At 41.6% G+C, this 26,868-nt stretch overlaps 4 protein-coding genes across 4 annotated transcripts; all 4 read left to right on the top strand.

Moving 5' to 3' along the window:
- Positions 1–258: 258 nt before the first annotated feature.
- pttg1ipa (PTTG1 interacting protein a) lies at positions 259–4,565 on the top strand. Its single transcript, XM_086093993.1, has 7 exons — positions 259–510; positions 1,536–1,588; positions 1,826–1,934; positions 2,637–2,739; positions 3,280–3,345; positions 3,771–3,817; positions 3,914–4,565. The coding sequence occupies exons 1-7, from the start codon at positions 414–416 to the stop codon at positions 3,949–3,951; spliced, it is 513 nt and encodes a 170-aa protein (XP_085950119.1). The 5' UTR covers positions 259–413; the 3' UTR covers positions 3,952–4,565.
- A 455-nt stretch (positions 4,566–5,020) lies between these two features.
- Positions 5,021–9,906, top strand: sumo3a (small ubiquitin like modifier 3a). Its single transcript, XM_086095118.1, has 4 exons — positions 5,021–5,198; positions 6,571–6,699; positions 7,193–7,264; positions 8,712–9,906. The coding sequence occupies exons 1-4, from the start codon at positions 5,178–5,180 to the stop codon at positions 8,772–8,774; spliced, it is 285 nt and encodes a 94-aa protein (XP_085951244.1). The 5' UTR covers positions 5,021–5,177; the 3' UTR covers positions 8,775–9,906.
- A 681-nt stretch (positions 9,907–10,587) lies between these two features.
- tspeara (thrombospondin-type laminin G domain and EAR repeats a) lies at positions 10,588–26,847 on the top strand. Its single transcript, XM_086095535.1, has 14 exons — positions 10,588–10,773; positions 14,361–14,552; positions 16,098–16,306; positions 16,907–17,247; positions 17,760–17,850; positions 17,952–18,111; positions 18,203–18,334; positions 18,404–18,474; positions 19,733–19,897; positions 20,034–20,229; positions 21,234–21,466; positions 23,890–24,068; positions 25,339–25,440; positions 25,842–26,847. The coding sequence occupies exons 2-14, from the start codon at positions 14,465–14,467 to the stop codon at positions 25,993–25,995; spliced, it is 2,121 nt and encodes a 706-aa protein (XP_085951661.1). The 5' UTR covers positions 10,588–10,773; positions 14,361–14,464; the 3' UTR covers positions 25,996–26,847.
- On the top strand, positions 10,767–13,365 carry LOC147162382 (U3 small nucleolar RNA-associated protein 14 homolog A). Its single transcript, XM_086095533.1, has one exon. The coding sequence runs from the start codon at positions 10,850–10,852 to the stop codon at positions 13,067–13,069; it is 2,220 nt and encodes a 739-aa protein (XP_085951659.1). The 5' UTR covers positions 10,767–10,849; the 3' UTR covers positions 13,070–13,365.
- Positions 26,848–26,868: the final 21 nt, after the last annotated feature.

Below are 26,868 nucleotides of genomic sequence, written 5' to 3'. Positions count from 1 at the left end.
ATTTTTTTTTAAAGAGGGACGAAATTACAATTGCATTTTCGAATTAAATTCTCTATTTTACGTTTTAAATTAAATTTATTGTATATTTGCTTGATACTAAAAAAAAAAAAAAATCCGAACAAAAACCTATGATTTTCTTATGCAAAAACTATGAACATTTATGAAAACAAAAAACAAAATAATTGTCCATATTTTTAATTGGATGACGCATTGAAAATGTCATCGGCATTTGCATTTCCTCACTGGAAAGTAGTCACACGCGCCTCCTCTTGTGTGTGCGTGCCAGAATTTTGGATTCTCTTCTGACTGGTTCCTCTCGGCAAATTCTCGTTAAGAACCCGAAGGAGACGGTCGATCTTTTTCCAACACACTCACTGGAATTATTTACACAGAAGTAACGAAGGGATATCAGGATGATCGAGATGGACTTAAGGAGTTTGGTCCCAGTTGTTCTCCTTCTTGCGTTCTCTTCGACGACAATTTTAGCCCAAACTGCCGCACCTGGTGTAGGTAAGAACAAACAGTTTTTCTTTTTTTCTTTTCTTTTTAGTCAATTTAGCGGCGTTAGCTTGAATCAAAATATATAAAGTCGTTTGGGCGTCAGTGTCCTTATTAATGAGGGTAGAAGAAGAAATGTACGTAAAAGCTATTGAACACATTGGTTTGTTAGTTTTGGTGTCGAAACCTCCAAACGTGAACAATTAAACTCACGCCATGTTTTTGCTTGTCTACTTTCTTCGATATAACAAGTTTCTCCTTCTCACTTCCCATTTTTTATTTCCTCTTTTTACGAGAAAATACTAGTGTTATGTAGCGCCATACAAACACACAGTTTATTTTTTAAGAGGACAGTTTAAAAAGTGTTGTTGTTGTTTTAAATAGTTTATGGGTTCATTTTGGGATAGCTGACCTGTAAGAAAATGTGCCTTGAAGCAAGCTACAGCTTAGTAGGCAACGTCTCCTTGAAGACAACAAAAAAATGTTCCTCCACACTTTTGTCTCCATGGAGAAATTCCCAATAGGATGAGCAGGATTTATCACCCAAAGGGCCTCATTTTGTCGTGGCACTCATATGAAGTAACGAAGTACAAATACTTTGTTGCTGCATCATGTACTTTATTTGAGTATTTGTTTTTGTTTTTGTTTTCTGACCCCATTTTACTTTTACTACCTACATTTGAAAACAGATCATTTGTACATTCTTCTGTGTTACTTTTTTCAACCTTATAAACCAGCAGCGGATGAAATCTTGATCAATTGATTGAGATCTTGGGGACTTCTAAAGCAGAACAAAGCAGCGTAAATGCTTGGGAAGGGAGGTAAACATTAACAACGATGGCAGCCGATTCAGAGACGCAAGATATTCCCTATCCAGGACCTTATTTGAGATCAGTTTGATGTTATCGGCCATAAGAATCATTTGTGGTGAATGTGACAACCACGAGCTTATCGGGGTTATTTACACGTTGCTGTTACATTGTCTGGTGACGAGAAAAATGTCAACACTATTTGTTTTTAATCTTCTCCCGACACAGTTTGCGAGTCCATGAATGGGACCAGCTGCGAGCGGTGTCTGAACAACGTATCGGTAAGCAATCCCGAAGGAAGCTTTTGTTTTATTTGGTTTGTTTTGTGTCGTGTAAAGGAAGTCGAAAGAGGCCAAATTCCACCACGTCCGCACTCGTCCGACCGGTTTGAGCACTAACTGATCTCATTCTGTTCCACCCTCCTCCTCCACCTTCGTCTTTATTGTCAATCTTTTAAATTCCTCAGTAGTCATGAATCATTTTGTATTAATCAATCTCTTTTTTTTTTTTTCACGCAGTGTTTGTGGTGTATCACAACCAAGACGTGTGTGACGTATCCAGTGAGGACCATCCTGCCACCGCATTCACTTTGTCCGCTCAATGAAGCTCGCTGGGGCCTGTGTTGGAGTAAGATGATACACTGGCACAATACACACACACACGCACACCCACACACACACACACACACACACGCACACACACACACTTGCTGGTCACTAGTTAACATTATGTACCGCTATGCAAGAGTGCCCGTCTGGCACACAGGGCAGTAAGTGTTCTGCCTCTTCTGACTGTGAGTCACTCGCTGTTGTTGCCGCCATTGATTGGTGAAAGAGTCAGTCATCTGACAGCGCCCGAGGCAGAACTTTCTCTAAAAACAAAAACAAAAATAGAATGCAGAAGCAATAAAAATAGATATAATATAGCAAGACTAGAATAAGTGCAATTTCTGCAGAAATTGCGTGGGAATGCTGAATGCTATTAGCTGAAAGCTAAGACTTGAATGCATGTGCTTATGAAGTAACTTGAAAGATAAATGACTAAAGTACTCAAATGTGGTCCAAGCGGGGCTTGAAGCCAGGTACGCTATGGCTAACCTGACTTGAAATCATGGCTAATTGCCTATTTATTTTGAAAAGTGTCATCTGATGCTGAAATTATAATCCATTCCCTTAAATGTTAGTCAGTTGGTAAGCATGTATATCACTTAGCATAAAGGCCACGGATATATTTGCAAAAATATGTTTTGGTGACCTTAGCTATCCAACTCCTTTTATTGCTGTTAAAAATGTGACTCAACGTATGTTTACGCTTTCTCCGCCGCTCCAGTTAACTTCCAGAACTTGATCATCACGCTTGCGGTACTGGGTGCCGTTATCATCATCGGCCTGCTCGTCTGTTTGTTCTGCTGCTGCAAGTGTGAAAACTTTGGGTAAGTCTGGTCATGTACACTTAGCTAGCGATTGTCGTTTTTCTGCAAAAAAGTCAAGTCAGTTCTCAACAGTGTAAGTCGGTTATCTGAAAGCAATTTACACAAGAACCACACTGGTTCAAACAAGCTGTCAATTGGCAATTTTTAATATTATACTGTGTTTTTCTCTTTAAAAAAAACACCTTGTTTTTGGGGACACTGGAACGAATTGACGGACTTTCCATTCATTTCAATGGGGAAAGATTATTTAAGATGAGTGTTTTGCATACAAGCCCGGTCGAGGAACAAATTAAATTTGTACCTCATCGCATGATGACAGCAACAATAACCACTGGCGGAGTCAGAGGGGGGGCCGACGGTGGCATCACACAAAACAGCTTGAAGAATCCTTAACACTTACTATATATATATGCCATAACGTTTTTAGTCTAGAAGTGGGGGATTTAAAACATTGTGGCTGTAAATATAGCAATATTTTATTTTCTTTGTAAAGTGTTAGACGATGAAATTGTAAGCTCATTCTATCTTTTTCTGTGCCAGATCGTCAAGGTTCATGGCCAAGATGGAGAGGCAGGGGAATAAGACAAGAACCAATCAGGAAGAAAGGTAACGAAAACTATTGTGTAAAAATCACAATGTATATTTTTAAGGCACAATTTTCCTTTTTTTCAGAACAGTAACATACGTCGCATACATTAGAGAGAGAAAAGAGGAAACAAATGAATGATAATGGAATATTGAGTATTGCCTTCAAGGGTCATGGTGTGATTGTATGAATGTACATTTGAAGGAGAATATCCAAATGTCTGAGGTTCGTTTGCATTAAGTTCTGACCTGGGTTCCAAAAAGGCACTGCAGTGACGCATGAACTGTACGTTAAAATAATAAGTATCTCACCACGTCCCATTTATGACTACCAGAATTGTTCCAGGCAACATTATTTTTTGGTTGAGATCATCTAGCATGTGCCCGTCACATTATTATTATTTTTAGTTTGTGGTCATGTTCTGTCATTGATATTGTCTTTGCAGGCGGGCCGACATGAAACAAAGACATGACGATATCAGGAAGAAATACGGTGAGGCCTCTTGCTTGGTTGATGGATGCTTTTTTTTTTCTTTCTTTCTTTTTTTTAACAATACTGACAATCCTCACTTTGTGCGTTTCCCGCTAGGCTTAAGTGGATCAAATCCCTATTCCCGATTTGGATGAGAGGATTCATACACCGGGACTTTATTGAACCAACCCTTCTTTTTTTATTATTATTATTATTATTATTAACGCAGCAATGAATTAATGTTAAACTTCCATTTAATGATTGTGCAGCAGATGCCTCTGATGTCATTCAGCCACAATGAGGACGAGTGTTGCGTGATGAGCCGAGCAGCTGTAAACGAATGCTATTGCCAATTTTTCCACTACACGGTTCCCGTGCACTACTTTAACATCCTCAAAAGCAGGTACTACAAGCTACATGTGACACCTGTTGTAAATTAATTTTCTATGGAGTGGATTCACTTCCCCCCCCCAGTATATTTTATGACCATATGCAATGTTTGTTGGCCTATATCCAGTCTTCCATTTGTATTATTTTTATTTTATTGTTCTGTTTGGCTCCTGAACAACCATTCCTTGAAGGAAATCCGTTGCATCTTTGAACGGATATGAGCAGCTGCTCGGTTTAGAATTGTAGCATTGGGAAGTATTTTTCCCCCTTTTTGTCTGGTTTTAAAATGTTTCTTAATTTAAGGTGAATGTGAGTCACTCAGTTGTTGATCCTGCTTGTAATGACGCATGTACTGTAGGAATTAAAAGTCTAAAACTGACACCACTCATATTTTGTGTTTTGTTTGTTAGGCAAAGGTGTGTGTGTTGAAACCTTTCACATGTTGTTTTCCAACAAACACAAGCAATAAATACATCTCATTATAATAAACACTGACAGTGTGTACACAACCTAGGCTGGTCATCAGCCAATCACACTTCTTTTTTTTTTCAGATTTGTTAACAAACTCATCTCTTGGGTGTGCTCAATTCACAACACATTTATTTTTGCTTTACATGGACTGTAAACATCATTTAATATCTAAACATTAGGTTTACAAAGGAATGACAAATTGTCTAAAGTTTCTGGTAATTTTCCATGGCAAGTTAAGATGAGGCTCAACTCCAATGGTACTCCCTGTGCGCGTGGGCGTGGATTTGAGGGTGGCAGCGCGCTCCCGTCTCCGCGCTCCCACGACTTAGCGGTCACGTGTCGCCAGACATCCAATCATTTCTTGCAAGAGCGGGTCGACGCGCGCTCCCGTCACCGGAGGAGGAGAAGCGAGGACAGAAGGCGGCAGGAAGGCAAAATAAAATAACATTACAAACACACATTCAACCGGCATTTTTTAAAACTCCTCTCTTCCTTTAAAATCACACGAACTCCGGCAGCCATGTCAGAGGAAAAGCCAAAGGTGAGATTTGAGGTTGTTTAAAAAAAGAAAGTGATGGCTTGTGGAAGCGTTTTTGTGCTATGGGAAAATGGCCTGGCTTTTGCACGTTTCTCTCAATTGGCGCAGTGTTTGTTTCGCAAATGAATGAGACTTGGTGCCGGTTCTTATTTATGCTTAATTCCTATAACTGAAGGTTCTACTCCCGACATATGAAAAAGTAATTTAAATCATAAAAATATTGTTTTGGGACTTTTCTCTTGGTTTTGGAGGGGTTGTCGAAACGGTACCACGCGTTATGCGCAAATGCCGCAAACCCTCGCCGTCACAATAGGTTTACGGCTAGCAGATGCTACCAAATTAACTTCATGTTTCAGGCTACCGAGTCGTAATGGTTCGCTTTTTATTCGCCCCGGTGGTTGTTGTAGTATGTTCCGACGAAACGAGCCTATTGGCGTGTTTAGCCGGGCGCCCAATTGCATGGTTTGAGAACGGCTGACTTCTCCACCTGCTAGCCTCGACGCTAACATGCTAACGTTAGCGCCATTGGGGCTATGAGGCTGTCGTTTGAGGCCTTCGCTATTTTTATTTTTTTTATATTTTCCGCGAATGACGTTTTATGTTTCACGTTTTCCTCTTAACCCTTACATACTGTTGATTGTTTTATATACAAGTAGCCAATAATATCCTTATGCTAATTGCCATTATCAATCAATTAACTTGTGTTTTCAAAATGTGTCCATATCGGTGCTTATTATTTATTAAACAATGTGAAGTGTATTTTCATTTCCAACACTGCAGTTTCTTGTGTGTGCTGGTGCAAATCCTGCGCTTCTCTCAAGGCAACCCCTGACCTCTGTATGACTTGCTTATTTTTAGTTTGTATGATCATCCTTGGGCAGTTTTAAAATTAATTCAAGATTTCCCCATGATTTTTCCGTTTTTTTTCTCCATGACCTTTCATAACCCTGTGCATGTTTCTGCGGGAAGCTGGGCTAATGTGGCGGGAACTCTGAGAGTTCTCTGGACCGTTTCAAGCTCCCTCTAACAATACATATTTATGGCATTTATGGTTTTAAGTTTATCACTTTTTTGTTGATTTAACACATACATGAAACCTTTTAGCAAAGTATTACTTTTTTGTTTGATTGTTGTGTATTTTTGTTCAATGTAGTCATCAATTTTCAGGGTGAATAAAAAATACAATGGGGCTGTTTTTGTTGTTGCTCTCAGATGTCAGAATGGGTCAAGTTTGAACCGTACAGTATGTAAGGGGTAAATGGAAATGAAATGGCGATGCTAAATTAGCTTGCTGTCTCTCTCCTCTGCTCGCTGAATAATGTTTTAACAAAATGTTTGTTTAACAAAATGTCTACCCGACCTTGGACATGCGCAGGAGGGCGTCAAGACCGAGAACGACCACATCAACCTCAAGGTTGCGGGACAGGATGGCTCGGTGGTCCAGTTCAAAATCAAAAGGCACACACCCCTCAGTAAACTCATGAAGGCGTACTGCGAACGACAGGTGAGATTCAACTACTTTTGGTGGGGTTGAAACCCACAAATTGACAGAATACAGGCTGGGCCAAGAGGAAAGATGGAGGCAAGGATTATTAAAGGAAGGATATAAGGATGTAGTAAGGGTGCAAAGGGGGGGGTGAAAAGAAAGAAAGAAGGTAAAATGCCATAAAGAAAATTTATATGGAAGGAAGCAAGGGTGTATAAAAGGACGAAAGGGTGCAAGACTGAAGGAATTGGCTCATTGGCTGAATTGACATTGCTAGGCCAAGTGCCCAATTCCCATACATTTTTGATATCACAGTTGCCAGGCTCAAGTGCCAGATCTGGCCTGCCACATTTTGTTTCTTGCATTGTCTTCACTTTTATTAACGTTGAGACACATTTACACTGCACTCAAATGGGCACATATCCATATTTAGGAGAGGCCTAATTCTGATCTGAAGATGTCCAATTCATTGCCATTTGGGCGATTTTTTTTTTTTCTCTCCTTCATACAGGGACTCTCAATAAGGCAGATCAGGTTCAGGTTTGACGGCCAGCCCATCAACGAGACTGATACGCCTTCGCAGGTAAGTAAACCTCTCGCATTTTAAGTTGTTGACACTCTGGTCAGTTACAGTGGAACCTCGAGTACCAACTTGAATAATCCCTTAGGAAGTACAGTCATTGAAATGGTTTTCGTATCCAGGATTAAACGGTAACGGTAAAAACAGTTTTTAATAAGTTGTCAAAATTGGTGTCGGCAAGTAGGGCTGGGATTTTGTTCCCCCTTGAATGAATAGAAACGCAAACGATGTAAATTAACACGAATTGTCTCTCCTTGAATGTGTAACAACTAGGGGTGTAACTGGTTTTGTATTCGTAGACGGTTCGGACGTCACGGTTCGGTGCATACTCAAGACGACAAATACGCAACTTCATTGCAGTATCCGCACTCCAAACCAGGTGGCAGTAATGCGCCTAAATCAGTTTGCCAGCCGACAGTAAAAAAAAATTACAATAATAAAAAATAAACCGGAGAAAAAAATTGTCATGACAACAAACGGACATGATAGTCCCCCCCCGCCCCCCCACACTTGATAAATGGTCATTTGCATTTGCGTTTGTTTACATATGTCAGTAATATTCACTCGCGCCACGTTTTGCGTCTCCTGTCAAACTGATTTGACTCACTCAAACAAAAAAATAAAAGTACGGGTACTAAAACAATGATCTTGTGCAATGCAGTCCCAACATGTACTTTGTGTGAAATCTGAGCTTGTTCAATGGAACACAAACATGCTGTGTTTGCAGGGAGCCATTCTGCTTACTATTCAGTGCTGACCTGGCATATATAACATTTATTTAAAAAAATATATATATATATATTTATATTTTTTTTTTAATACACACTAACAATAATAATAATATTGATGATAAAAAGATGGATAAACCTCCCATACCAGCTATCTCTGACAATAAAGATTTGTTTTTTTTCTTCTTTCTTTTTTAAGGAAAAAAATTCAAATAAAGCTTGAGTACTTTTATGTGCATCTGCATTTTATGCCAAGTTATCTTTGGTCATTCTAAAAGTTCTAAATGACGCTATGTTGGACAAACTGATACCTTCATTACTGTTTGCTAAAATAAAATAAAAAATGCAATTTTAACTTTTGGGACTTTTTGTTTTTCCTGTTATACCGAACCGTGACCCAAAACCGAGGTACGTACCAAACCGTGACTTCTGTAAAGCGTTACATCCCTTGTAACAACTGTTACTCAGTTTAACTTGAATAAAATGTGCTGCTTCCTTACAACATTGACTGCATCCTGGAAAAATGTGCTTTGAAATTTCGACTATGCCAAGAAAAAAAAACGGGGGAAAACAGTTTGACCCAAGAATTCAATTAATCGATCACCCGCCCTTACATACAAGTATAAAAATGTTACCGAGCAAGAACAAAAATCATTAAACGAAAGCCTAATGCTGTCATTTGGACTCTGAAACTAATCCGGCACACACGTGTTTTCTTCTAGCTGGAGATGGAAGATGAAGACACCATAGACGTTTTCCAGCAGCAGACGGGCGGCCGCTGCTAAGCTCCCTTCAACCCTGTTGACAGACCCGACACACTCAAACCCTCAAACCCACCCTTTTCCATCACTCCTCTCAGCTATTATTATTATTACTGTATTATTATTCACCTAAGCTACGGCCGTCGTGATGTAATTTTAAAAAAGATGGGGGTGGGGTTATTTCGGGGTTCCCTGACACTTTCTGAGCGTCGGGTTCGGACCAACGATACAGCAACTTTGTCGCCAACGAGTGTTTTTGGAATGGGCTAGTTTTTAGGGCAGCACGTGTGACCCTGCCGCCATCAACGTATTTAGCTTTTTAGCTGCTTTTTGCTAAACGGCTTTATTTGTTTTTGTTTAAGATCTGACTCTGTACAGACGTATCAGAATGGATGTAAGTACCACAACTTTAGAATGACCAAGCAAGGTGTCCAAAGGAAGTCTGGACTGTATTTTTTCGCTTTGTTGCTTATTCTTTGGTTTCCACATGTCCAGTGGGGAGAGACTGCTTCCGTACCGCCAAGTATTTATTCACACAGTAAGAAGAGGATATGGATCAATAGTCAGTATATTATTGTGAAAACCTCACTTCATTTGTGTAAGTGTATTTTTGTTTTGTTTTACTGTGTATGTAAAATGGCCGACAATAAATGTAGCTCAATTGCAACAATAGTTGACATGAGGGAGGTGCAGGTATTGAGGTGGGGGTGGGGTCTCATTAGTTCCAAAGCTTCAGTTTAAGTTGGGCATGCTGTTAAATGGGAATAAACATTTACACAGCTTTAAACCATGCAGATATAATTGATTTTAAGACTGCACGGTCTCTCCCTTTTAATGTAAATGTACCCTTTATTATTAGAAAATAGATGGCATGCCCCCCCCCCCCCCCCCCGTGTATTTTTGTGTGTTCAGTACATCTAAAATGGAAACTATATCGCTCATAATCGGCCATCAGCTCTGTTTTTTGTTGGGGGTTTCAGTCAAACGAGAGCACACTTTTCCCACCCAAAAACAAACCTCCATCTGAGCAGGATTAGCTAAAAAAACAGTTACAAGGGGCCCAGGTCTTTTGACATGTTATTTGTTTCTCTACTGATTTGTACATTATTTGTGGTCTTTTACTACTGTATACAATAAATATAGTTTGGTACTCAGATTTGTTGGGTTCACTTCATTTTTATTCTGTAAAGTGTAAAGTCTTAGGCTAAATTTTATGATTTTGCCAACCCGAGTTGTCTTGTCACAACTAAATGTCTGTAACAACTCGAGCCATATTTAAATTGGTAAATAATTAATTGAGTTATAATAAATTTATTAGTGAAATAAACGTACATAAAATGAATACAAGCAAGGTCTGCCCTCTAGTGGTTATTCAACTCAATGGCTACGGTGTCTACAGCTGTAGCTAACTGACGTGCCTACTTGGCGGCCATGTTGGAAAGGACAACATTCCCACGCAATGAGATTGAAATTAAGTCGTAAATTGCTAATTTCTCGACATATACTCCAGAGGTTTACCTTTTTGTCAATGACAAGGTGTGCTACCAACACTGAATATTTTCTGGGTAAAATAAGGCCTAAACCTATTTTACACGTAAAAATGTAATTCCCAGTTACCTTGTAGTAATTTTAAGACGTTGTGCGCAGCTGTACGTAGAACAATATGCCTGTGTAGTTGGCTTACGGGTTTCTTGTAATACGACTTTGGCAAAGGCCTTTTGCCCCTTCTAGTGAGCGTTTCGTAACTACTACGATACCGCCTACTTGTATGCTATCTATCGTTGTCTATGTTTGCATAATTAACCGGAACTCGTCCTGGTGGAACTTCCGTAATAGTTATTGAACAAATAGATTATAATAACGTTACCTTATTCTAAGATTTCAATAGTTTGTACAAAATGACGAACTAACAGCAACAACAACAAAAACTCAATATACAACACAATGGCGAGGGACTAGGGAGTAGTTTCTAACAGCCGAAGAAGACGAGGGCGACGAAGAAGAAGACGAGGAGGCGGAAGTAGTAAGTACTGGTAGCAGAAGGCATTTGTCGCACGTGTGTTTTGAGTCACCAGGGCTATAGTGTTGTTAACTGCAGCATGGCAAAAGTTTCGACGAAAAAGCGGAATATGAAGGCTCGCCAGAAGAACCCGAGCGTTACAGGCGACAGCCCAGACGTAAGCCACGATTTCGTCAAAGATGGCTTGACTAATGCTGAGGAGACGGTCGCTAGTGACTCGGAGCAAGACAGCGATGATGAACGAAAACGTCAAAAGCTGGTGGAGGCTATCAGCTCTCTCGGGGGAGCGAAGCGCAAGAAAAAGGTCGCGGAGCGATCGGAGCCAGCCGTCCAACGGTCCGAATTTACGGTCAATGCGGAGGGTGAGGGCGACAAAATCAACTTGACGGATCTAATGAAGTCCATGTACAAAATCCCGACTGTCTCGACCAAGAGCAATAAGCAGCTAAAACACCTGCAGCACGCTACGAAAACCATTGAATGCCCTCTTAGCCGGCAGGAAAGTGATAGGATCCAGAGAGTTGTGGCCTTTCAGAAAGTAGCAACAGATGTTAGCCAGTGGCAAACTCTCATTCGGCAGAACCAAAGGGCCGAACAACTTATTTTCCCTTTAAATCGGGAGCCATCTGGCCCTAAACCCATGGAGAAGATTGTCACGGGCTGGAAGGCACAAACTCCCCTTGAACAGGAAATATTTTCTCTCCTCTCTGCCAACAAGCAGCCGACCAATGACCCAATTTTAACCCCTGGCGAGGCGGCATCCATGAAGGCGATGAGCTTGTTGGACATGAAAATACGTCGCGCCGAACTCCAGAAAGCTCGTGCTCTGCAGACCTACTATGAGGCCAAAGCCCGGAGAGAGCGCAAGATTAAGAGCAAGAAATACCACCGAGTGCTCAACAAAGCAAAGCGCAAAGAATTTGTCAAACAGTTTGACGAGATGGTGAAAGATGACCCGGCGGGTGCTTTGGAGGAAATGAAGAAAATTGAGTTGGCCAGGATGCAAGAAAGGATGTCACTAAAACACCAGAACAGCGGCAAGTGGGCCAGGTCCAAGGCGATCATGGCAAAATATGATGAAAGCGCTCGCAAAGCAATGCAGCAGCAGCTGGAGGTCAACAAAGACTTGACGCAGAAACTCGCCATCGCTTTGGATGACGAGGACGAGGAAGACGAAACCCCGGAGAATTTGCCTGATTTTGTAAACGAAGCACCGCCGGTTGCAGGTTCAAATCCGTGGATGAAAGGAAAGCTCTCAGAAGATCCCACCGAGCAAGGGAAAGACACGCACGACCTTGTTGACGTGACCGCCGAGTCGACCGCAACTGCTGTAAATGCAGAAAAAGAAGAAGAGGAGGAGGAGGAAAGTGAAGTTGAGGAAACTGAAGAAGAATCCCTGCTGCGGGAGTTTGATAACCGTCGGAAAATGCGCCAGGCTCCCGATTCTCTTACGCTTGAAAAAGAGGACGCACAAACCTCGGAGGCCCGTGAAAAAGCGGCCATCTTTGAGGAATCTGAAGATACTTCCGTGCAGCTGGTGGAAGGCCAGACAGACCAAATGCAGACTTTTGAGTTCATGGCGCTCCTCAATCAAGAGGAATCAACTCAAGGCAATAAAGCTCCCGCTGAGCCGCAACTGTCCTCGGACCAAGCACCGAAAAAACAAAAAGGAGGAACCCAACCCAAAAAACAAAAAGGAGGAATCCAGCTGAAAGATGTTCTCACCAAAGATGTAACTCGCATTCTCGTTCCGCTCGCCCCGACTGCCGTGGCCGCGGAGGACTCGGACGAACCGCCCGATCAGGCCGACCTCATTAAAGAAGCCTTCGCCGGAGACGACGTCATCTCGGACTTCATGAAGGAGAAGAAGAACCAAGAGAACTCCGAGAAGCCCACTGTCGTGGACATGACACTTCCTGGTTGGGGGGAGTGGGGCGGGGCGGGCCTCAAGCCCTCCCTCAAGAAGCGCAGGAGGTTCCGAGTTAAAATGCCCCCACCTGCGCCCAGGAAAGATAAGAAACTGGCCGGCGTCATCTTATCTGAGAAGCGGAACAGCTCGCTCGGCCTTCACCAGGTGAACATGCAGCCGTTTCCTTTCACCAGTCCCGCTCAGTTCGAGAGCACCTTGCGCTGTCCCGTGGGACGCGCCTGGAACACCGAACGCACCGTCAAAAAGCTCACCAAACCCAAGGTGCTCGCCCAAATGGGGGCCATCATTGAGCCCATGGCTCGGGAGACGCTGATGAAAGGCGAGCAAACATTTGCAAGGGATGGGAGCGACGACAAACTGAAAAAGTGACCATTTTTGAAAAGTAGCCTAGCAAAAGGGTGGACAATTGGTGAGAACTTTCCTGTAAATGTCCTTGAGAATTGTGGAAACATTGCATACATTTAAATTCAAACAAATTAGCTAAAGTTTTTTTGTTGTTTTTTCACATTCACCCTTTCTATCTAGTTTAAAATACACTGTGTTCCCTTGACTTTATAATGAAAATGGATCATGTTGGGGTTATTTCAAAATCAGAACATATTTTGAACAGTTTATTGTGTCATAAATACATTTGGAATAAAGATGCATTCAAAGTTGGAAGTCAATTGGAGTGGAGTGGTATTTGCTTTCCTGGTCCAGAAGGTGGCGCCCAAGCCAAGGCAGCCAAAGAAACTTGAAAAAAAAACCTCCATATATATACACTTATGATGTTAGCCCGTTGCTGTGATCCGTCTGCCATATTGGATGTGTCAGATTTGCCCATTAATCATACTTTACATGTGAGGGAAATTATATTGTCTACATTTTTCCCCCTGCTTTTTATAGTGTTGACCTAAAAAAAAAATCTATATTTAAATTGTTAATTTAAAATGTTTATAAAGTAAGCAAAAACAACTAATGCATGAATTGAAAGATTTTCTCAAGAACTGGCCAACTTTACGACTACTACACATTATTCATAGACTGCACTAATGTGAATACAGGATGTATTTACTAGTGATATGCTCTCGTAGTCTGCTCTGCAACATAATCGATTTATTAATAAAATGTACATTACAACATTTGACACATTAACTCTACTCAATCAGAGTGAATGAATCTAGTAGCTATGCATGTAGCTTGTTTGAACGTTTTCTTTTTTATTCTGTACAGTACATCATTTTCATATGCAATACTTTTTTTAACTTAAGGATACAGTACATTTTATGCACAAAATATATATTTTTCAACAAACAGCGTACTTGTTGCGGAGGTATAACCACATTTAAAGTAACAATATGATAAAAACGCCTCTGAAGTGTAAACAAGTAAACAAGCAGAAAGCCAAGTCCTCTGCAAGAATAACAGTCCATTGAAAGCCTGATAAACGTGGATGCGTGTTTGTGTCTGAACAAGGCGGTAAAAATAAAATAAAAGCGGTAGGACGAGTGACAGGCTCATTTGCATGGCAGGGGCCTCTTAAAAGGGGGCTGTGCAGGTGCACCGCTCCTCCACACACTTCTGTGGATTCCTCGTCAGACACACACATTCTCGCAGATCATCTAGAATATCCTGCTTTGTTATTCCCCCAACTTTGCACTTTTATCTTTTCCCTCTCAAGAATTTGGACTTTTCGGATGATGTGAAAGATGCTTTTGCCAAGGGAGCATCCCGCACGGAGACGCTTTGTCGGGGAGACCGAGTGAACTGAAGAGGCTTGCGGTGATGACGTCATCGCTGCTACTCTCCCAGCTCCTTCTGCTCAGCATCAGGGCCGCCGCCACGACGGCTGACCTCGGGGGACAATGTCCAGGTAAAGCCCCCCCTCACTTGAAGTCACTGTTAATAACGATTATATGAATTCCCGGGAAACCCCCTCCAGCCAGAAATTCCTCTGGATAACGAATCCACTCTGCAAGGGAGCAAATGGTTTGCCAAGCTTAGGATGCCAATTTTGTGCTTTTAATTTTCTTCCCTTCCCGCCTCTAAACATGTACAAACGTGGAACGAGTTTGGGATTCCACATGTTCCCGGATGTCTCACCCGTTTTAGGAAAACACTAAAAGACACCTCACGCAGTAGGAATTCTGGCATGCTACGACGATTAAAAAATAAATAAATAAATAAAAGTTAATGGCAGGAGATCCCGCTCAGGGGCAGGCTGCACTCTTGGATGTGGGTGCTAACCGCTGTTGTTATGCCCTCAAATCAAATATGCCGTTTTGTTGTAAAAAAAATAGAAGTGCAGTTCCAGCGGAATCTCCAAAGTCGAGTCGACTGTTAGTGTAATGCAATGATTTAAAGTGAAACGAAATTGAAAGTTGAATTAAAATACTTTTTTTCCTGTCAATGTCAACTCATCATAGACATGTCTACTAGGCGTGGGAATCTTTGAATGTCTCACAATTCGATTCGATTCCGATTTTTGGGTGTATGATTCGATTCAGAATCGATTTTTGATTAGGAACGATTTTTGATTCAAAATGATTTGATTGACAATGATTTTTGCTTCAATTTATAGATGTTCAAGAAATCGTAATGATCTGCTCCAGTCTGACTCGCTAATGCTAATTAGTGCTCTTTTATCACTCAAAAGAACGGCTCTACGCTGCAAAAAAACAACTTTTATTGCAATAACTTGATCGTGACTTTTTCCTTCTACTCTCTAATGTGGCTATAACTTAACAGCGTATTAGACCGCATGGAATCACACTGCCCCTAAATGGCCAAATCGGGTACAACATAAACAGCGCTTCCAATAAAGGCACACACAAACAAATAATTTAAATAAATCGATTTTGGGACATTTAAAATAGATTCTGAATCGTACTAAATGTGAATCGCGATTATTATGAGAATCTATTTTTTGGCACACCCCTAATGTCTACTGTACTAAATTTCATCTTACGAAGTGAAACTGACTTTGAGGGCTCCACAAATGAGTATGGTAAAGTCCCCAAATAGTGTTTTAGTAGCTTTACCATACCAAAAAGGCAGACTTCTGGTGTCTTTTCAGATAAGGGTTCTTGAGACTTTTTTTGGTTGGTCTACTCATGATAAACATGTCTACCAAATTTCACATTGCTAAGTGAAACTGACTTTGAGGGCTAAATACCTAAAATAGTGTTTTATTGGCCTCAACATACCAAAAAGGCAGACTTCATGTTTCTCTTCAGAATTTTTTTGTAGGTTCACTCATGACAGACACGTTTACCAAATTCCATGTTGCTAAGTGAAACTGGCTTCATGAGGTGAATTTTCCTAAAATTATAACTAGGATGAGCGCTCATGTTTGAGTTAGAAATAATCCGTTCCACATACGACTGTATCATCACTAATGTTATTCAACGGCCCCCAGATTTGGCTCCTGTGGATCTTCTATCTGCCGTCCTCGAGAAGGACGTCTCCGGACTCATGGCAGGGGTGCATGTGAGGTCATCCGGAGGGGTGCGCGGCGTCCATTTCTCTGGGCCTCTTGCTGCTGTCAGCATGTTCTCCAACTGTGACCATTCCCCAAAAGACTTCTCCGTCGTGGTCACGCTAAAAGTGGCTCGCATCGCACACAAGGTGAGCAATGCGCTTGCCTCTTCTTTAGAAGACGGCGGCAGTTCAAGACGCGTTCACCAAACCCTTCCTCATTGAAAATAAAACGTGATTTTTTTTAGGTTTAAATTCAAGATCTTGGTATAGGATTTACTGATGAACAGGGAGAGTGTTTTTTTCTTCGAATCTTGTTCTCTGACGCCGAATCCCATCACTCGAACATTTTAAAACAACCACCATTGTTTTCCAACCCTGGGGCAGCAGATACAATGAAAACAGCAGAGGCCCTAGAATTCAACCCTGTGGAACACCAAACATTATTCATGTGAATTCATATTGCACATATTCTTTTGACCACCTTTTTTTGCTCGTATGTAGGGATTACAATAATAAATAAATTACACAATGTACCATCACAACAGTCAAAAGTCGATTACTGAGCACACCAAATTTTGACCAATTTCGCACCAAATGTACCCTGATCACCTACAGCCAGTGATGGCCAAGTGGGTCGTATCATTACGAATCATCAGCAGAAATTATGATTAAATATTCTTCTCCCTAAAATTTGTTTGTAAATATTAAAATAAAAAGTATTATTATTTTTTGCTTTTCACCTTGCAGAAAAGTGAGTACATCTTTTCCATGATGGAGGCTAAAAGAGCAGAGCCGGGAGCTCTGGAGGAGGAGGAGGAGGATGAAGAAGAGAGGGAAGAGGGGAACAATCTGCAAATAGGCATCAGTCGGAGAAGAGCGAGGAACAACGCAGAACACCGCCGTCTGCTCCTGGGACTGAGGCTCTCCGGGAAGCGTCTGCACGTGCTCTTCAGAGGACAGCGGGGCGTCACGGAGCAGCGGGCGTTCCGGGACGCCCGCCTCGACGACGACCGCTGGCACACCTTGGTCCTGTCCGTCGGCGGTCGGCACGCCAGGCTGACGGTGGATTGTGGCCCGCCGCGGGAAATGTAAGCTTTTTTTCACAAGACCCAGACAAAAAGACACGGTAATGTTTTACCAGCTTTTACTTAGTGGTATAATTATAACCTCCTGGATTCTATTGGAGTGAACAACTCAAACTCAATTTGGCGATTGAAATGTTTTGCCGCAAAAAAATTGTGCGTTTATTTCAAACTGCCCCGTGCAGCAGAAGAATTGCCCACACCGGGACCAATAAAGTGGTCTGAATTGCTAATATCAACCACCCCACCATCTGAGTTTCCGTCCTGTCCCCTAGAATGCGCCCCCCCCCCCCCCCCCCCCCCGCAGGGATGATACACTAGATCATTCAGCGCAATACATCAGCAGCACTGCAAATATGCTCACAGCCTGAAGCCATGCAATCACAGCAGGCTGACATCATTTGATAGATAGCTCTGAGTGCAAAGTCGCCCAAGGCGGGAATATTGGTCGACGCACAGATAATATACTGTAGTTATTGTACAGAAAGCCATGAGACTCGTTGATGTTTTTCCAACAGCCTTCCCTCCCAGCCTTTCCCGTCGGACCTCAGCTTTCATGGGTCCAGATTTCACATTGGCAGTCGGGGCAGGTGGAAAGGATTGTTTACGGTAAGACCCACGCTTGCCCTCTTGATGCTTACGTTATTAGTTCTCCATCAACCTATCTACAGACTAGTGTTTCCCTCTGATCCACTGATTTTTTTGTATAGGGCCTGTTGCGGCAGTTGGTTCTGGTGCCGGGTTCAGACGCCACCCGTCAGATATGCCCGTCTACCCACCCTCAACTTGCAGCTCTGTCAGTTCCACCCTTGCTGTTGTCAGATGTTGCCGCCACTGGGAAGAATGCTGCGAGTCACCTGGTCCCTTACGGTAGGTACAGTTGTTGCATTTTTTTTGTAGTACAATACAGGACATGCCATAAAGTCTACACAGTCTATTTGAAATCTTTGCGAACCACCAGAAACTGAGACGAGGGTGTCAGCGGGTTTACAGCCGATGTGCTCGGAGCCGCTCCGAGGCCAGATGTGGTTCAATCCACTCAGGAAAGCTCTGTACCTTTGCGACGGTGCCTCGTGGATCACCGTGCTGGAGGGTGAGACGCCGACATCATCTTCACAACGATGTCTCAGTTTAGGAAATTAACCAACTTTTTAATGCTCAGATCGGAAACGACTGGACTATGTTGAGGAAAAACAGGTTCTCAGCACCAGATCAGAGACACACGACATAGAGGTAAAATTACTTCTCAAGCGCAACATGTCATTCCTGTCATTTCACGTTGTAGTCAAATCGACATCATTTGAGCCGAAGTCAAGACCAAAACTTTAGGAAGTCAAGACCAAATAAAGCGCTTTAAGACTTAAGAACAAGTCAAGACCAAGAACTGGGCTGAGATTAAGTCACGGCAAGATTGTGTGGAGTACAGATGAGGTCTTGGCAAAGGCACTAAGGAACTGAGTATGAGTCAAGATAAAGACTTTGAGGGGTTGAGACAGAATTAAGACACCTTTGAAATGGTTAAGGCCAATTCAAGACTTTGACAAAAGTAAAGACTAAGACACTGAAGCGTTAAGACCAAAGTCAAGACCAAGACAGACTAAGATTTGAGACTAAATCAAGATTAACAATTGGAGCGGTTGAGACCAGAGTGAACACCAATACTTTGAAGGGACAAGAGGGTCAAGACCAACACTTCTGCAAGTGAAGATCAAGTTAAGACAAAGTCCACCCTAAGATTTTCAATGGTTGAGACCAAAGTCAAGAAAAAGACCAAATCATGAGGGCAGATTGAAATTAAAATGAAGACTTTGAAGGTTTAAAACCAATTCAAGATTTTAAGGTTTAAGACCAATTAAAGACTTTTAAGGGGTTGAGACAATGTCAAGACCAAGACTTCAAGGGTTTGTGTGTCCAAGTAAAGACGAAGACTTTGAAAAGTTGAGACCAAGTCACGATTCAAGACTTTGAGGGGTTTAGAACAAGTCGAGGCTAAGACTAAGACAGGTTGAAATTAAGTCAAGTTTAAATCTTTTCCAGGTTGAGACCAAGGCTTTGAGGGTTTAAGGCCAAGCAACTACTCAAACCTAGAGTAGTTCAGACCAGGGCTTTGGCAAAGACTTTGAAAAGTTGAGACCAAGTCAAGACCCAAGACATTGAGAGGTTGAGGCCAAAGTCAAGACCAAGACCCTGAAGACTAAGAGTTGAGGCTGGGTCAGAACCAAAACTTTAAGGGGCTGAGACCAAGACCAAGAATTTGAGGCGTTTAGAACAAGTCAAGACTAAGACCAAGAAAGGTTGAAACTACATCAAGTTTAAAACTTTGAGACCAAGTAAACATTAAAACATAGAGTACTCGAGACCAAGGTTTTGGCAAGACTAAGTAGTAAAGACCAAAGCTGTGTTTGGAATCTCTCATTCCCTACTCACTATCTCGGGCGGGATTAAAACAAAGTGAAGACAAAGACAGTGAATTGTTTGATGTCATCTGCAGATCTTCCAGGTACAGGGCGTGGGTCTGATGGCTGCCATGGCTCACCGCTCCACAACTTCTGGCTCTGCAGTGTATCAGTGGAGCCAACATAATGGCTTCCAGCTGTGCCAGAATATCAGCACCTACGGAGCTCTGGCATTGAGGCATTTCAACATGGGCAAGAAGGTATGACTGCAATAACAGGGGACAAATTAGATTGCAGGTAGATCAAGAAGCCGTGTGCATGCCTGTATGCTCTCCCTACAAGATCTGGGAGTATTCTGCAGTATACTAACTGAAACGTCCTGATATTTTGTTCTAGACATTTCTGGTGGTGTCCAACTCCAATACAGACACCAACGTGGGAAAGGAAGTTGACGTCTCTGTCATTTACAAGTGGAGCCGAAGAAGCAAACAGTTTGTGAAGTTTCAGACCTTGGAAACGCACTGTGCACGCGACTGGGAGGCCTTCAAAATTCATCGACACACATATCTCGTAGTCGCCAATCACAGGATAGGTAAGGCAACAACAACAACAACAAAACATATGGAATCTGTATCGTCAAACCTGATGTAATTTTCAGACCAAGACCAGAAAACGACTCTCAGGGCCTCAGCTCAAAGTTAGAACAAGAAGGTTGAGACTTCAGTTAAGTCCAAGACTAAAACTTTGGCCTGTTCAGACCAAAACTAAGATTGTCACAAGTTGAGACCACGTCAAGATCAAGAATTTGAGCAGTTGATGGAGCAAGACTTTGAGTGGATGAGACCAAGTCATGACCAAGACGTTAAGCAATTGAGACCAAGTCAAGGCGAAGGCCTGAGCGGTTGAGACCAAGTCGAGACCAAGACGTCAAGTACTTGTGTTCGAGTTGGGAGACACACTTGAAAAGTTTAGTCAACACCAAAACCCTAAGACTAAGAGTTGACCAAAACTGTAAGGGGTTTAGACCAAGACCAAGCAGTCTTTGAGTGGATGAGACCAAATCAAGACCAAGTCTTGTAGGGATTGGGACAGAGACAAGATCAAGTTTGAAGGGTTGAGACTGAGTCGAGACCAAGTCTTTGAGTGACCAAAACTTTGAGGCGTTGAAACTAACTTATTATGGTATATCACTGTCTCTTCTGTAGGTAGAAAAGTTAAACCGCAAAATTGAAACCGAGTCAGGACCAAGACTGAGTAGTTGAAACTGAGTCAAAACCATTTCTTTAAGGGGTTGAGAACTTGAGACCAAATCAATACGAAGACTTTGAGGTGCTGTTGCAGATTCAAGACTAAGACTCGACGGCATGAGACCAAGCCCAGACCAACATTTTAAGAGGTTGAGACCAAGTCAAGAGCAAGACTTTGAGGTGTGTTGAGACAGATTTGAGACCAAGACCTAACAGGGTTTAGACCAAGTCAAGACCAGGACTCAAAAGGGGTTGAGACCAAGCCAAGCCTTTAAGAACTTGTGATCAAGTCAAGACCAAAACTTTGAAACCAAATTATCATTATGGTGTGTCACTCTCTCTCCTTTAGGTAATAACAATCACACCATAGACAGCGTTGTGTACAAATGGAACAGGCCAACTAAGTCCTTTGAGGTCCACCAGAGGCTGAGAACGTCAGGGGCTTACGACTGGGAGTTCTTCAAAGTGGGACCGTACCATTTTCTGGTGGTGGCGAATGCGTTCGATGGAGTAACCACGTCGGTGGACTCTGTGATCTACGTTTGGGTCGACGGGAACTTTCGAGTCTTCCAAACCATTAAGGTAAACACATTGTTATGTAATTAATCTGTGAAAGTGACAGCGCGACACTGAAAGAGCTGAAAAACGCCACAGGAACATGTTGAACATTTGATATCTTAATTTATTATGGATTGAGTTTACATAAATTTTTTGGGCAAAAGGGTCATTTTCCAAGGCAAGACTTTATTTTTTTTATTTTTTTTTTATCTTGATTACAATTTTTACAAATCTGAGATTTGATTTCTAGGCTATATCACCCACAGACCTATGGCCCAAACTCGTACTGTAATTTCTACTGCTGAAATGCGATGGCGGGGCTGAAAGGCAGTAAAACGGACCCGTCATTGCACTCGGATGCAGGAAAACAAACACAAACACGGCGAGATGAAAACGAGCTAATGACAAGGACGGAGAGAAAAGCATCAGGCGTGTCCTCGCTGCCAAAAATAGAGCGCGCGGTCTGTAGCCGGCGGCGAGTGTCATATTTGCACTGTAACCGCACTCGCGGTGAAACGTGTTGACACGTTGATAAGCCCATAAGGAGGAGAGTATGATTTAGTGGAATTCCACAGCTGGATGATGTGAGGACTAGCCAGAAAGCAAACCCCGGGGGCAGTTTAATTAATCACCTGAATTCACCCAGAACACTCTGACATGCACTCGTACACTTCCATGACTGTTTAAGATGGCGCGATAGACCTTTTCACCATGTCACGCGTACTTCTTCTTCATTTGTGATCATTGAGTGACTGGCTAATTAATTCACTCTTTTTGTTGCTCAAATGATGGTGCCCAAAATGCTAAAACGTCCTAGCATGCTAGCTGTTACTCAACAGTTAGACAACCCAGTCAAACATACTGTCCCGTCCAAAAAGTATTGGAACGGCAAAGACATTTGGATTTCATTCATTCATTCTTTTTTTTTTTTTTTCTAGACGTGTTATTAAACAACTCCGAACAGAGAACCTTTCGTTTGAAGCCACCCACTATTCAAGTGAGCAAAAGTATTGGAACAGACATTATTACATGAATTTAAAGTGAATAGCATGTAATATTTGATGGCATAACCCTTACTTTAAATAACTGCGTCAAACCTGCGACCCATTGACTTCACCAACTTGTTGCATTCTTCATTTGAAATGCTTTTCCAGGCCTTTACTGCAGCCTCTTTCAGTTCTTGTTTGTTTCTGGGGGTTCTCTCTTCAGCCAATCTAATCCCTTCCACTTTTTGCACACATAGGTTGACCCGGGCCAAGAATATCCCTATACAGGGAGTCCTTAAGTTACGGATGAGTTCCGTTCCCACGCAGGCGATGTAACCCGAATTTCGCCGAAAGTTGGATTTGACCGTGAAAGTCGATATTTGTATCAAAATACTTTGTTCAGTCGTTTTTAAAAACATACTTGCGCCACCCGGAAGATGCCGGAACCAATATTTCGTGTTTCCGCACGGACTTTCATTGCTGCTCGATGGACGCCCGTTGCTAGAGCAACACAACTTTAAATAGGATTAAAATGGCGTGACTAATGTGGGAAATTAATGAAAAAGAAGGCGCGACGGGGCGTGGTAAAGTCGAAACGTCGTAGGTTGCGTACGTCGTAACCGGCGGACTGAATTGCCAATGTCAAATTATAAACTACAGATCTTTTCACAATGTATTCATTGTCTGCCTGGTGTTGACAAATGGATGATCCTTAATCAATATTTCAAAGGAAATGTATTGTTGCAGGTTGTTTTTGCAGGTGCAGATGTTGCGCCCGTGTCAAAACACCCTCTGACCTCTCGATGACTTCTGTTTCTTATGTTGATGTATAATCATTGTTATGTTGTTTTACCCTTTCACTGTCTCAAGATTGCCTCATAACCCGTTAAAGGCCAGCAGGTGCATGTTTCTGCGGGTACCTGTACAAAAGTGGTGGGAACACACAGTTCTCAGGACTGGTTCAAGCTCCCACTTGAACACTGTTACTATTGTCCCATAAAAAAATACAAACATTTATGGCAGGTACATTGTCACAGTTTCAGGCTTATCAACATTTTTTTCTCAATTACAGCGCACACTTGTTGATGGAAAATCCATTTTTAGTAGACTATAGGGTCAAATTTGACCAGGAACAGACACACAGTGTATGTACACATACTTTGTAGCAACTGCACAGAATTCAGTTAGAAATATTTTCAGGGATTTTTTTTTTTTGACATAGGTGTTAATTTCACTCGCGTGTAAGCCGACACAACTCTCATTAAAAGCCTAATTTACAAGTTGTCTCAACGTGTTTCAAAATAATAGTCCCTCATTTAGCGGGCCACTTTGCTTTTATTTTATTTTATTTTTCCTTCTCCAGCCGCGTGACATCCAGGATCCGAATGAGTCAGCTCATTTCCAGCCTTAATTACACATTTGTCCATACATGTCTTTGAACTTTCTTTTATCTTAACGCAGACATTTTGCGCCACTGACTGGGAGATGTTCCAGATCGGCGCACGGGTCTTCCTGGTGGTCGCCAACGGACACCAGCTCCACGGCAACGGGCCCGGTCAATACGCTATCAACTCTACTGTTTACGAGTTGGACATGACCGGGCAGGTGTTTGTCCGCTTCCAGGACATTGTCACATACAGGTATCATCAAAAGTGGTAAAAGTTGAAGTACTGATTCAACTGCTTTAGTTAAAAAAAAAAAGAAGAAAAAAGTGAGACTCTGAAATGTACTTGAGTGCAAAAGTAAAAAAAAAAAAAAAAATCGGTCTAAATTTTACCTCCCTTTAATCAGGTGATTTATTATTATTATTATTATTATTATTATTATTGTTGTGCCGTCATCTGTGGAGGTTGTCAAGTAATCAGCCTATTTTGGCAAATTATGTAGAAAGTATTGATTTTGTGATCAAATGTAAGGAGCAAAAGTAAAAAGTCACCCAAAAAAAATAAAAATAAATTCGATACCTTAAAAAATCTACTTAAAGCTGCACTTTGTAACAATTTGACCAAAAATATCTTTACAATGGCCTTTTTATTTGAGCATTTATGACTGAAACATTTTTTAATTAGTAGATTAACACCTTAGTTGTTCATAATGGGAACTCCTGCCTCTGGCCAATAGTTTTTAGACAGTTCGAATTTTCCGCCCACTGTCTGCGGCCATGTGACTATATGTGCACGTTGTGTACGTACGTGTATGTATGTGAAGGCAAACTGCAGTTTCATTTTTCGGCCACATGGGGCAGTAGCAATTCAAAATTCAAGTTTCTGCGTTCAAACTGATTTGAATGTAGCCTCACTTCACTAGTCGTCGCCTCCTGCCTCGGGTCTCTAACCATAGCCAAGCGTTATTCTCAAACATTCGCAATAACATACAGTTATGAAAGTGCATAGTTGTAATAGGTAGTCACAGAGAATGCATATACGTCTTCAACAAACTAGCAGCCCTATCAATACTAAGTAAGCATTAGCACTGTAAACAACCCAACGTTAGCCACAGCTGCTACTTTGGTAGCATGGCTTATTTGTAATGGAGTGTTATTATAACACCAACTAAAAGTTCTTAATTTGAAGTTTAATTCGTTGGAACATACAGTGAAATACTCATAAAAAAAAGAGGTGTTAAACATACCTGTTTTATTAATTGTCGCTTCTGAATCCTCTCAGCTGGCCGAGGTCCCATCGCTCTGCTTGTTTGCTAGTCTAATACCCAGTTGTGGGCAAAAGCAAGGTGGGCATTAACCCCCACCCACCCTACATTAGCAAAGTATTTGTACTCTTCATTACTTCCCACACGACAGCCCCAAACCAATAAGAACTCAGAGCAAGTGTTTGATTAAAAATAAATAAATAAAAGTTTACAAATGATCATAATATAAGCATTTTAAGAACTTTTGCTTTCTTCCGGCAGCGCGGTGGACTGGGAGTTCTTCACTCTCGGGGAGGAATATTTCCTGGTCGTGGCCAACTCCTTCAATGGCGAGTCGTACTCTCTCAACAGTGTTCTCTACAGGTACTTTTTTTTTCCCGAGCCGAGACTGAGGAAACAAGAAAAAGGAGGAGTATACAACAGTCATCCTTTGCCATTTCACTGACAGTCTTATTGTAGCGCGGATTTTTCAAATATACATATTTTTCACTATATCACGGGATTTTTTGGTGACCATTCTTCAACATGGGCTAATGTTATTGCTTAGCACTAATATTAATAATTTGCATTTTTATGTATACTTTTCACATAAAAAAAAAAAAGTTTTATTTATGTATTTTGTTTAATCTTTTTTTTATTGTATTCTTTATTTTGTATGTATTTCTATCATTATTTTATTTTTAAATTATATTTACATCCATTTTGTTTTATGTTATTGTTTAAAAACTGCATTAATGGGGCTTCTTTCATCCCCCTGCGTCAAGGTGGCAAGGCTACGAGGGCTTCGTTCCCGTCCACTGGCTCCCGACCATCGGTTGCAGCGACTGGGAGTTCTTCAGTGCTGGCGGAGACTCTTATCTGATCTACTCAAGTGCCAAAGTGCCTCTCGCCAAAGTGTTCAAGCTGAAACTGTACTGAGCTCATTCACGCCCGTATTTATGCGTGTGGATGCATGCCCCACAGCAAGGGGGAGTGCCCATGGGGCCCCCCCCCCCGCAAGTGTTGGCCCACTATAAGAAACCCTCCAAGGAACTAAACTCATAATATAAAAAATAAGCACATATTTTTTTATGAATTTAGTGTAGCCCTCAGAAGACATTGACAGAACATTTTTCTATCCTTAATGTAAAGACATGCAGTGTGTGTGCATGTGTCCACATAATAATGATCATAAATTATTAAAAGAACAATAAGCTACTCTTACCATTTTCTTAAAAGGTACTTCTCTTGACTGTGATATTTTGGTCCTGTTCATAAATATTCACTATTATTTACATGGGTCACATGGTGAACAACAGTCAGTAGGATGGCCAAGTGGTTAAAGTGTAAACTGGGTGGCCTCAAAACCCACTCCTAGGGAAGGTTGATTATGGCAAAAATAAAAATGAATAAACATGATTATTTATTGTTTTCAAATACCAATATATACTGTATACATGTCCTTGTGTATCCTTCGCATGCGTGCAAATCAAGATAAAAGCACTATTTCCCAAAAACAAAAGCACAGCATATTTGTTTGTTTTTTGCCTCGAAGGACGGCATCTGTGTGTGTGCTTTGCCTAAGTCTGAGATCGGAAACAAAGCAGGACTTACTGTTCTGTTTTTTATGTCATTCCTTGATTATTTTAATTTGAATAGTATTAGCTGAGTGTCTGTTCCATTTTGGGCAGTATTTAATACAAACATTACTCAATTACACAGTCTAATGCGGTTACTATACAAGTATACAATAAAGGTCTAAAATAATTTGGCTCTCATTTTGTCGAATGTATCTTATCTGTTTGTTAATTA

This window comes from Leptonotus elevatus, chromosome 14 (assembly GCF_054856555.1).
Source record: "Leptonotus elevatus isolate MCC_2025b chromosome 14, RoL_Lele_1.0, whole genome shotgun sequence".
Classification (NCBI taxonomy): Eukaryota; Metazoa; Chordata; class Actinopteri; order Syngnathiformes; family Syngnathidae; genus Leptonotus; species Leptonotus elevatus.
The sequence above is the reverse complement of the archived record's forward strand: the minus strand, read 5'-3'. Positions and strand labels throughout refer to the sequence as shown.